This window comes from Danio rerio, chromosome 14 (assembly GCF_052040795.2).
Source record: "Danio rerio strain M-AB ecotype USA chromosome 14, GRCz13ab, whole genome shotgun sequence".
In the NCBI taxonomy this organism is placed as follows: domain Eukaryota; kingdom Metazoa; phylum Chordata; class Actinopteri; order Cypriniformes; family Danionidae; genus Danio; species Danio rerio.
This window is the reverse complement of record NC_141034.1, coordinates 38,018,368-38,031,104: the sequence shown is the minus strand read 5'-3', so window position 1 is coordinate 38,031,104 and position 12,737 is coordinate 38,018,368. Positions and strand designations below refer to the sequence as shown.

The 12,737-nt window shown below is 35.8% G+C and overlaps 1 protein-coding gene across 1 annotated transcript in view; it reads left to right on the top strand.

The window, feature by feature from the left end:
• The first annotated feature begins 808 nt into the window (after positions 1–808).
• vimr2 (vimentin-related 2) overlaps positions 809–12,737 on the top strand; it is a 32,476-nt gene continuing 20,547 nt past the window's right edge. Inside the window, exons 1-4 of the mRNA XM_087281823.1 lie at positions 809–937; positions 2,657–2,798; positions 5,072–5,230; positions 5,362–5,481. Of these exons, the coding sequence (XP_087137949.1) occupies positions 837–937; positions 2,657–2,798; positions 5,072–5,230; positions 5,362–5,481 (522 nt within the window). The 5' untranslated portion in view covers positions 809–836. The remainder of the gene's footprint in view (positions 938–2,656; positions 2,799–5,071; positions 5,231–5,361; positions 5,482–12,737) is intronic.

The window sequence follows — 12,737 nt, the reverse complement described above, 5'->3', positions numbered from 1 at the left end:
AGCTTTAATTAGCTCAGAAAATAATCTCTTACCTGTTTATTTTGGTTTGACAATTATATAAATGAAAGACTTTTTTCATTCATTCATTTTCTTTTCGGCTTAGTCCCTTTATTAATCAAGAGTCGCCACCGCGGAATGAACCGCCAACATATCCAGCATATGTTTTACGCAGCGGATACCTTTCCAGCCCAATACTGGGAAGCATCCATACACATTCATTCGCAAATAAACTACAATTAGGCTTATTCAATTCACCTATAGCGCATGTCATTAAACTGTGGGGGAAACCGGAGCACTCAGAGGAAACCCACGCAAACACGGGGAGAACATGCAAACTCCACATAGAAATGGCAACTGATCCAGCTGGGGCTCAAACCAGCAACCTTGCTGTGAGGCGATCTTGTTTCAGCGCCATTGTGACACCAAAGATTTTTTTCTTAAAAAGTGCTGATAATATAGCATTTTTTAAAAACTTATATCATCAGAAATGCAGTTATTGCAGCACTCAAAGATATTGTGTATTTTTCCAGTATTATGCAGCTCTACTTTGGACCCTATGTGTATTTACACATATTAAGCAAGTCAATAGGGTTAAGTGTTGTGCCCTGCTCTCCGCTAATACTGTCTTTCAGAAGGAGTGACCTCCAGTCCTGGAGCAGCGGCTGAATTGTTTCTGCTCTGTGCGAAGAGTTTATCATCTGACACTGTTCCCCTAGTTGGTCTACTTTTGTGTTCAGTGAGAGTTCCCACAAGTGTGTGTGACATTCTCAGCCAGTGTCTATAAAGTCCGCTTGCTTGTCTGCTTGTCATCTTGTCTTTTCTCTTGTGCTGCTGTCATGGCTCTGCTGAGAGTGTCTTCATACCGTAAGCTGTTTGAGGAGGAGCAGACGAGTCTGGCTGCAGGACGCTGTGGAGTCCAGGCCCGCTTCACTGCCAGGTCAGTGCTTACACGTCTAAAGATGGTACATGTTCAACTCTAGATTGATCTGCTATTTGGCATTATAGAGAGCATTCTGCTGTGTTAAAGCTGAAATGGTTTGTACATTTACAGTAATACCAAGTTGGATTAATATACAAAATGAACAGCTAAAGCATGTACAAATGATTGACTTATGTTTACTCACTCAGATTTGCTTTGTTGTCATTGTTTTTAATATAAATGTTAATTAATTATGGCGATAATAATATAATGGTGTTTTTTTTTTTCAATACATTTAACATTGATACAACATGTAATAACATACAATATGCATATACTGTGTTTAAAAAAATGCATAGTGCTAGCTTTTTTTCCTTATATATATATTATACACACACACATATATATTTGCTTCAATTAAATTAAGTTAGTATTGTATGCAAGCTATGTTTATTTATTTATAATAGTAATAATAATAATAATTAATACATATTGTTTTATTAGTGTAATATTCATTCATAAATTTATTAACTTTTTAATAACAAAATTCAGTTTTAAATATTTACTAAAGTTTTGGGTTTGTAAGTGATTTAAAATGCTTTTGCAAGATGCTTGTCATGCTAAATTTCTTTGATCAAAAATGTGTAATTTTGTTAAAGATTAATACAGTTTCAAATGTCCTAATATGATAGCAAAGCTAAATCTTCCATATCACTACTCCAGTTTTGATTGTTTCACAGTCTTCAGAAAAATACTGTTAAATTACTGTTAAAATACAGTCTAAAATACTGCTCATGTGCTCAGGGAACATTTCTTATCTTTATTGAAAGCTTTTTTTAACATACATTTCATTCCCCACAATTAATACATAAATTAATAGCATTTCAAGCAATTTAAATGGAAACAACAAATGCATTTTTTATCTACGGTAGTTTATTTATTTATTTAATTAATTATTTAACCAGGAATCTCCTATTGAGATACAACATCTCTTATACCAGGGAGTCCTGGTCAAGACAGGCAGCATAAGACTTACAAAAAAAATACACATCAACACATAGACACACGCAAAAATATTATAAACCATAATCAGTTGTTAAAACGTGTGCACTGTTCTAAATTGACAGTCTTTAAAATAAAAGATTATAATATAATGTATAATTCTATACATATGTACAGTAGCATACTTGGAGAATGCAGATCAGATTTCCACACTAACTCTGTGTTGAAAAAAAAAATTATATCTTAAGTTTAGGCTATATCTGCTGATCTGGTATTTTAAGTATTTGAAAAGTACTCCAACAAACTAGATATATTATATACTGTGATAATTTACCAATTAAAGCTTTTAAATAAACACTAAGATATGTGGTTTTCTCCTTGACTGTATTGAGCTCCATCTTGTCATTCCATATAAGTTACAGTGTTGTGTGTTTGTGTGCACTTGAACAGTGACAATACTTAAGGCATATACAACAATATCCAAAAACATTCAGAGGTGCGAAGGAGAAACTTTTTTTTTTAGTCACACCTGCTGATCTGTTTGAATGGTGTAAACAGTGACTTCACTCTTTATTCATCCTTTTAATATAAACACCATAAACGTGCTGCATGAATGTGTTATCAGTGAAGCTCTTTTCGTGCTTCAGCATTTCCTCTTTTCATTCAATAGTGTTTGTTTATGCTTGCTTGGAACATAAACACATTCTTTGGACCGTTTTTGGATCTGTTTCACAGGGGTGGAGTGTCAGAGATTGAATGTCCTGAGCTGGATTTTGCAGCAGCTCGTGCACTAAACAAGGAGGGTGCGTCTCGATTTGTCCATGAGCGTTCTGTCATCGCTGCCCTCAATGATCGCCTCGCCGGACTCATCGATGTGGTGAGACATACATGAAGATTTTCACACTCACACACACCCAAGGTTCTGCTGGGTAACGCGCAGCTGTGCTCATGCTGAATCTAATGGGTCTCCCTGTGTGTGGCCTAATTATCATGTTTCCATGATGTTTAATGAGGTCAGTCACTTGCCTGAGGGTGTGAAGAAAATCATATTAAGGCCATGAATATGCTGAAGTCACATTGTCCTCTACCTTGTATTGACGTATGATGTGACATTTTGAGAATAAAGTGGTTTCTCTTATTTGTGGTACAGGGCTGCTGAACATTTGATTCTGGTTTACACGAGTTGCACATCTTAACCGGACTTCAGATCTATATCATTTCACCAAATTATTTCAAAATTTCTGGAAAGGTAAAAAAAAGTGTTGTTATCCTGGAATTTTTAAATAGTTGCATTCATTTATTTATTTAATTATTTACTATATATAAAGAGAATTTATATATTTATGTAGTGCATTAAGTTTGAAAAACCCACATACATCTCTATTCATTTTTTTCTATTTAAAAATTTAAAACTATACAAATCTGTTATTTCTCAATTTTGAGTACTTTGTCAATTTTGAGTATTTGTCAATTCTAACTATTTTCCTCAGAGCTGTGATTTTATTTTTCTTGTGAATTGTAAAATGCAAATTTAAAATTGCAAAGAAAAAATATGCCAGATGCCCATCAAGCTGAATTTCTTTGATTAAAAATGTGTTACATGGTTAAAGATTAATGCAGTTTAAAATACCCTAATGGGAGAGCAAAGCCTAATTTTCAGTATATCATTACTCCAGTTTTTATTATGACTTAATCTTTCAGAAATCAGTCCAGATTTCTCATCATCTTTATTGAAAACGTTTTATTTTACATACATATTTTTTTACTCGACTAATGCACGAATGCACATTTGAATGTGTTTTTTTCATTCATTTATTTATTTTCTTGTGAATTGTGAGATGCAAATTTAAAAGGAAAAAATTGTGAGAGATTGCCATTCTTTTTACTTTTTTATCTTTTATTCTGTGGCACAAACAAGCTTCCCTACCAAAACCAAAGCAAATAAATAAATATTAAACAGCAAGATAAAACTTCCATTTTTCCCACAAAATTTTATTAACTACATAAATTGAAATGCACACAGAAATATCTTACCAGCGCTTTCCTGGAATTCATCAATACAATAGGTTTGGTACCAGTAGTATAAGCGTGATAATTCTGCCCTAATTTTTTGACTAAAGACTTTACCTCGCTAGAAGGTGGAACTGTGAAAAATTACTGGTAAGACTTTAGAATAATGGTCCAATAATTCATGTATTTGCTAACATTACCAAAGTATGAATAAACTTGTAAAGCACTAATTAATCATAGTTCAACATTAACTAATGCATTATTAAAATCCAAAGTTGTGCTTATTAACATTAGTTAATGCACTATGAGTTACGATGAACTAACATTATTTGACTTAAATAACATTAACTAACATTAACAAAGATGAATAAGTACCATAATAAATGTATTAGTTGGTTCATGTTAGTAAATACATTAACTAGCATTAACTAATGAACCATTAATTTAAAGTCTTACTAAATTACTTTAAACTTTTTGTTCTTCAACCAAACTAATTATAGTTAGGACACCTTGAAATCTAGTAATGGTGCACTGTAAAAAATGCTGAGTTTCACACAATCCCTTCATGTTGTCCCAACACAAATTAATTTAACCAAACTGTTTCTTAAATTTTAAGTGGATTGAACATAAAACAAATCAGTAGTCCCTTCAAAAACTCAAGAATTGTGTTGTTTCAGCTCATTTTAAATAAGTAGCACAAGTTGAACAAGCAGCAAAAATGATTTTTAGATGCACATCCACGTGTTTAAGAAGGTACTGAAAATCCCAAAAGTATCAACAACTCCATATCAGACACTGCCTTTTGCCTTTGCACAATAAAATTGACTTTGGGCCATTGAATTGTTAATGAGACCTCAATGCATACCGGAGTTGTACACTCAAAAATAATTTTTGCTGCTTGTTTAAACTACTTTAAAATGAGCTAAATCAACACAACTCTTGAGTTTTCGTTCGGACAACTTAATTGTTTAATGTTCAATCCACTTACATTTGTAGAAACAATTGAGTTAACTTCAACTATTTGTCTTGAGACAACATGAATTGTGCGGAACCCTGCATTTTTTTACAGTGTAACATCAATTATCACCTTTTTTTTCTTGTAACTCTCAGAGGTGTCATCAGTTGTTGTGGCTGTTGTAGGTTCGGGGATTAGAAGAAGAGAACGAGTCTCTGGAGGCTGAGATCATTGAGCTGAAGGAGAAGAAAGAGTCAGAACAGATCTCCACCACCACCGTCAGCATCAGAGACCCTGCCGACTTCAGCCTGGATGCTGTGATAGAGAGGCTGCGCAAAGAAAAGGTACCTTTCAGAAACTCCAGCCTGGGTGGTGCTGGATGTTTAGCTTCACTCGAATGATTAAATTGTCATTTTAAAACACACGATCAGTTTTGTTGATTCTTTTCCTGCTGCTGGCTGGTTGTTTCCCTCAGGAGGAGATTTTGTGTAACACGGAGGAGCTGAAGGGTGAACTGCGGTGTCTGCAGATGAAATGTGATCAGGTGGTGGAGCACAGGACTCTCATCCAGCAAGAGCGAGAGGATGTTTCTGTGGTAATGCCACAAAATCAGCAGATGTTATTTGATATGTGGTGCCCAAAAATATTTGCACACCTCAGCTACATTTAAAGATGTGTGAGTTTCACTGCTTTAGATGCTGAGATATTTTTAAACCAAGAAATGACACGGGATCTTTTCTCAGAGTTAAAGTTTTTCTTTTCACTTTTACTTGGGAGTTTGAGGTCATTTTAATGGTTGAATTCAGTTTATTAGTTCACACAGGATAAATCATTGAAATACACACACTAGTATAAATCTGGTCTACTTAATAACCATATCAATGATTTACACGTTACCTATCTGCTTGTTAAGTGTGTGGTCACTTGAAGTGGCTTCCGGGTCCAAGCGCTCTATCAAACTGTATGGGGAGACTCAACAAACGGTAATATTAAAAGTTTACAAAGCGCTGTAATACTTTCAAAAATTACGATGGCAATATACATATATATATATATATATATATATATATATATATATATATATATATATATATATATAACCATGTCTAATATTCGATGGCCAGAAAGTGATTAATATTTTATAAATTGTTGAAATATTGGTATTCGTGACGCAGCAAGTCCAGAGACTGATGTGTACACAATGATTTAATATAAAATTCACTTTAAAGTGTGATAGGATTAAAAAAGTGGTCATGAACAAATATTTTCTCAATTCAAATGAGTGGGCAAGTGAATGCTGCACAATAGTGGTGGTGTGGAGAGACCCCTCTCATGATTGTGAAGCGCTTTGGGTGTATGGCTTTACACAGTAAATGCACTGTATAATATGGCTATACACAGTAAATGCGCTATATAATACACGTTACATTCATTCTGTCATTCATTTTCTTTTCGGCTTAGTTCCTTTATTAATCTGGGGTCGCTACAGCAGAATGAACCGCCACATTACATTACAGAGTACAATTTATTTTATAATTAAAATGACTTTATATTCATTTCAATTAACAATAGCAACGCATTTCGTGATATTTAGTAATATAAGAGTCGCAAAGTGATATAAAGGACTTAATAATGATTGTCAAATGTCTGGTTCAATATTTTATTTAATGCAGCAGTCGCAAACTCAATTCCTGGAGGCCCACAGCTCTGCAGAACTTAGCTCCAACCACCTCCAACTCACACCAGCTCTCACAATGCACTTTTCGCCCCCTAGACGTCTATTCATACACATGCAAGTGAGACAGACTGGAAATGCAAGATCGTGCGACAAGTTTCGCAGTTCGCTGTACTGTAAAGTTCAAGCTTGGTAGACTCTGACCTGCAAAATTGCATCACGTGACTACATGAGACCAATCAAAGGTCAAAATATGACGTCTCTGTACAGAAATTAAAAATATGGACCAATAGCTTGTTTTTTATTTTTTATATCTAATCGTCTTGTTTAATCCCGCCCCTTTTTGCATAGCCATACAGCAGAGTTTCACATGCTATAACTCTAGTGTGGCCGCGCTTTAAGTCTTGAACACCTTGATTAGTTAGATCAGGTGTGGTTGATTAAGGTTATAGAAAAACTGTGCAGAACTGCAACTCTTCAGGAATGCAGTTTGAGAACTATGATCTAATGCAATTACATTTTTAAATGCACATAAGTTATTGGGTGTTTTAGTACGTTTAGAAGGGGAGGGGGGGGGTGTTACACAGGACCGCTCAGTACAGAAATGTTACACTCAAAACAATAAACTTAATCATAAGGTTAACACATTTATACACTAGAACAGGGGTCACCAGCATCACGGTGGCTCAGCAGGTAGCACGAACACCTCACAGCAAGAAGGTCGCTGGTTTGAGCCTCGGCTGGGTTAGTTGGCATTTCTGTGTGGAGTTTGCATGTTCTCCCCATGTTCACTTGGGTTTCCTCCAGGTGTTCTGGTTTTCCCCACAGTCCAAATACATGCACTATGGGTGAATTGCATAAGATAAATTGTCTGTAGTGTATGAGTGTGAATGAGTGTGTATGGATGTTTCTCAGTAATGGGTTGCAGCTGGAAGGGCATCCACTGCGTAAAACATATGCTGGATAAGTTGGCAGTTCATTCCGCTGTTGCAAGGCATCATGGTGGTGCAGTGGGTAGCACGATTGCCTCACAGAAAGAAGGTCACTGGTTCGAATCTCGGCTGGGACAGTTGGCATTTCTGTGTGGAGTTTGCATGTTCTCCCTGTGTTCACGTGGGTTTCCCCCAAATGTCCAAAGACAAACGCTATAGGTGAATTGGGTAAGCGAAACTGTCCGTAGTGTATGTGTGTGAATGCAAGACTGTCTATGGATGTTTCCCAGTCATGGGTTGCAGCTAGAAAAACATCCGCTGCGTAAAACATATGCTGGATAAAATGGCGGTTCTTTCTTCTGTGGCAAGCCCAGATTAATAAAGGGACTAAGCTGAAAAGAAAATGAATGAATGAATGAATGAAAGAACGAATGAACAAGGGTCACCAACCCTGTTCCTGGAGATCTACCTTCCTGCAGTATTCAGCTGCAACCTTGATCAAACACACCTGCCACCAAGCGCTCCTTCAGATCTTTCTTAGTTGTGTTTGATCAGGGTTTGAGCTAAACTCTGCAGAAAGGTAAATCTTAAAGAGCAGGAGTGAGCACCCCTGCACTGGAATATAAGCTTTTTTTCATTGTTAGGCTTCCTCCACCACTAGATGGCAGTGTTAGCTTGTGCTGTGGGTGGGGTGGGGTGTTTTGTCCCTGGAGTGGCACAGCACAGCTGCTGCTCCCAGATCCGCTCTGGAGAGTCCTGATTACAGGCCCCGCTGACTACCGGCCAGCGGCCACTCTGAAACCCGAGCCGCTTTCTGTAGAAACCACTCCGTCACCCCACAGATGTCAGAGCACATCTCCAGTAAAAGAGCAGATGTGGGAAAGCTTTCACCATGCCTAATAATTCACTCATTCAGCTTCTCATATCTCCTAGATGCAACAGAGCAGGGATTAGCTCTCAGCCTGGCCTAATAGAAGAAATGAGGGTCAGAGAAAACGAATAAAACATGAAGAAGAACCAAGGAGGTAGTTATGATTGAGTCAAAATAATAATATAGAGTTGAGGTTGCAGTTATATAAATAATAGAAGTGTAAGCATGCGTGCATAGGCATGTGCATTTTTTCACTAGTGTGGTTTCAGTAGTTTTATCTGAAAGAGGACCAAATATAAGACAGGTCACGGTTTTGTCTAGGAACTCTGTTATAAGAACTAGGCACCAGGCCAGTCTGCCAGAAACAAAATGTCCCCTTCTGGGCATTTTCTTGGTTGCATTTGCATTACCATGCAGGTCATCATGATTAAAGCTGTGTTTTGTTTGTGTTCGCCAGTGTTCACTTTTGTCATAGGTAGTTCCTATGTTGCTGGTTTAGATCTTACTCTAAGGTTGCAGTTAATTTTTGGTTTTTATACCTAAAACAATTCCTGTGGATCAAATACACCAACAAGTACAATTGTTATTCTGCTAGTTATTGAAAATATGAAAACAACCTTCAGTGCAAAAGCCAATATATTGTTTGCTACTGCTTCAGTCTTGACCCTTGTGCCAGTGAGAGATGTCTGTGCTCTGTTCTGAGAGACTCATCCCTATACCCTAATCTCTCTGAAGGGTTTACCCTCCAGAGCAAGGGGTTTCCAAACCTTTTCAAACTTATAATAATAATAATTACTTACATTTATAAAGCACTTTACTGGACACTCAAAGCGCTTTACACATTGGAAGAATCTCCTCATCTACCACCAGTGTGCAGCATCTACCTGGAGGATGCAAAGGCAGCCATATTGCACTCATTGAGCAGTATAGAATGCCCTTCACTATACTGGGGTGTTACGACCCACACAGACCGCAGGTTGACCGCTCACTGCTGGTCTCACTAACACCACTTCCAGCAGCTACCTAGCTTTCCCATGTGGTCTCCCATGCAGGTACTGACCAGGCACAGCCCTGCTTCACTTCAGTGGACGACCATGTGAGAGTTGCAGAGAGCTAGCTGACAGTAAACTTTTACCCTTGAGTTTTAGCTTGTACCCTATTTAATAAATGGCTTCAAATTAATGGACTTTTACCAAGTTGGCACACTTCAAATACATTTTTGAGTGATGTAGATGTACAGTTCAGTGGCCATCATGGCCAAAGCTGCTTTGACACAAACTACACTTAGAATTAAGGATGACTTGACTTGGCCATGTGCAAGTGTCTGTTTAGTCCACAAGAATTGTGAAAGATCAAGTCTTGGCTTTCAGGAACACCTCAGCCTGAGTGTGCCACCACTGTGCACTAAAGTGATCTGTACAGCAGACTTTATCCTCACAGTCAAAACAATGTTACATAAAAAAAGTGAAAATCTAAAAGTTTAGGATGTCATCTGGCACAAGGCAACTAGAAACATCTAGATGTTTGGGGCTAAATTCTGCAGGATGATTGCCCCCCAGGAACAGGATTAGAGACCTCTGCTCCAGAATGAGAGCTTCAAAAAGATAAAGGGTGTGGGGGATGAAAAAAAAAAAAAGCTGGTCCTTGGAATGCACTTCTGTGTCATCTGTGCCACATATTAAACATGTGCAGTGAAATCATCACTTGTACCCTATTAAATCTTGAAGAGCTTTTTGAAGTGGTCAGTTTTAAACACTTCAGTTTGGAACGACCTTTTATTATAATGGCTATGATTTTTCTGACTTTGTGCCCATCGAGAGTACCCTTTGGAAGCCAATGTAAAAACAAGTGGATGTTATTGTACTGTTATTTTACTCACAAGGGCACAATGTTAAACAACATAGTGATGCTCGCATAGATATATTAACTATAATAGTAAATACAGCAATGTTAAATTTTTTTTTAAATAATTTAGATTTTAATTTCATTTTGTTGATTTTTTATTTGCTTTCTTTTTTCTTTATTTACAATAACCAGCAAGTAGTTTTATTACACAACACAATCACTTCACAAATAACATATACATTTATTAGATACATTTTTCTAATTTAAGTTATAAACCAGAGTTATTAAATGCACTTTTACTACAGGAAATGCATATATACAAACATTTAATGCAAAAAATGATAGAGAAGGAGCAAATATTAACTGTTTTAACTGCTTTTCTATTTTTAGAGTTAGAAATCACTTTAATATACATTTTTTTGTTTTATATACATTTTTGTTTAATATAAAAAGGATACAGCTTATGACTATATTATAAAACAACCCTGAATCCCCAACCCCCACCCAGATAAACTTGTTCAATAATAACAGAAGACAAAAGATTGCTGTAAAAGAATAATGTTAAACCAAATAAAGAGTAAAAGTTAAGTAAGTACAAATGAATAACTTACATCATGAGATGCATAAAGTACATATAAACAGAAAAGCTGTGTATTAGGAGTTAGAAACAAACAAACAAAAAAAAAGGTAAAGTTATATTCCAGAACAAATTCTTTTTCAGGCACCATGAAGAGAGGTTTGCTTTTGGCAAACTTGGATTTATGTATGTGAAATTTACATAATAATAAAATAAAGTTTCTAATGAAACCAGTATCTTTTAAAGAGCGATCCTTAGTCTAATAGCTCTCAAAAATTATTTTCAAATATTATGAGCAATAAAAGCTTCAACATTAGTCCAAAAAAAGTTAAGTACATTGGCAAGACCAAAATAGATGTGAAATTATTTCATTAAAACTTTCACAAAAACAGCATTCTAACTCAATATCAGTTTTAAATTTGTGTACAAATATTTTGGTGGGATAAACTCTGTGAATTCATTTAAATGATATTTCTTTAGCCTTATTTGTAATTTAAAAAGTGAGGTAATGACCATACTTGAGTCCAGTTTACATTAGTTAAGATATTGTTCCAGTAAAAAACAACATTCGGTATAGACGTATTTTCTTTTAAGATTAAAGATGTAATTTTGTAATTATTAGGCTTAAATCCAGAGAAACATGTAACTCTGACTGAGGTCTGTTCAGATCTAGGAGGACAAACAAAGAGCGCTGTACAGCATATTTACTGTTAAAGTCAGAATTATTAGCCCCCTTTTAAGTTTTTTTTTTTTCTTTTTTAAATATTTACCAAATGATGTGTAACAAAGCAAGGAAATTTGCACAGTATGTCTGCTAATATTTTTTTCTTCTGGAGAAAGTCTGATTTGTTTTATTTCAGCCATGAATAAAAGCAGTTTTTAATTTTTTAAAAACATTTTAGGGGAAAAATTATTAGCCCCTTAAAATTTATTGATAGTCTACAGAACAAAATATCATTATATAGTAACTTGCCTAATTACCCTAACCTGCCTCGTTAACTTAATTAACCTAGTTAAGCCTTTTAATGTCACTTTACGCTGTATAGAAGTGTCTTGAAAAATATCTAATAATATGGCTAAGATGAAATTAATCAGTTATTAGAAATGAGTTATTAAAACTACTATGTTTATAAATGTGTCAAAAAAATCCTCTTTTCGTTAAACAGAAATTGGGCAAAAACAATAAACGGGGCTAATAATTCAGGGGGGCTAGGAATTTTGTATTTTGCGATAAATTTTGTAAATGTAAATAATGTTCTTTCATCATCAAATAATTGATTAACTAATATCAGTCCCTTGTTAAACCAATTGTAAAACAATAGTCATTTATTTCTATACAAGATATTGGCATTATTGCAAATAAGAAAACTATGTGGGAAGAGGTTGGCAAAATTTAGAGAGTTTTATTGGGAGTTTTTCTTTATTTGCTTTCATGGTGACTTTAAAGCAGCTTTTTGTCATGGAAAAAAGAGAAAATGTGAATTAAATTTTATTTATTTTTTTTTAATAAACCTCAACGCTGCATCTAAATGAAATGCGTCCACCATAGTAAAGTTTAGCCCTGTGGCGGTGTGCAATAGAAGAAGCAAATCAGCATTGAAGCTCTGTCTAGACTCTATCCAGTGCCGGCCTTGTGTTCTTGCTGAGATAAGGGGAACAGTGGCCACAGTGCCAATTCTGGGCTCTGGAGTGCATTTGTGTGCGCCATGCGCTTCCTCTGCTGCCCGTAGCCATCGGCTCACTGCAGCATTCAAATGCAAATGCTTCCATTCTGCGTAATTGAATTCATCGCCAATTAATCAGCCACTTAAGATACCCAGATGAACCGAATAAATGCATCTTTGTATGAGCAGAGGATGACAGGCGTGGATGTCATCTTCCATACATTGCGGTCTTTGCTGCGGCACAACTAGAAGATGCTGAATACAGAAGATGCAGAGGGTGAGTGTAT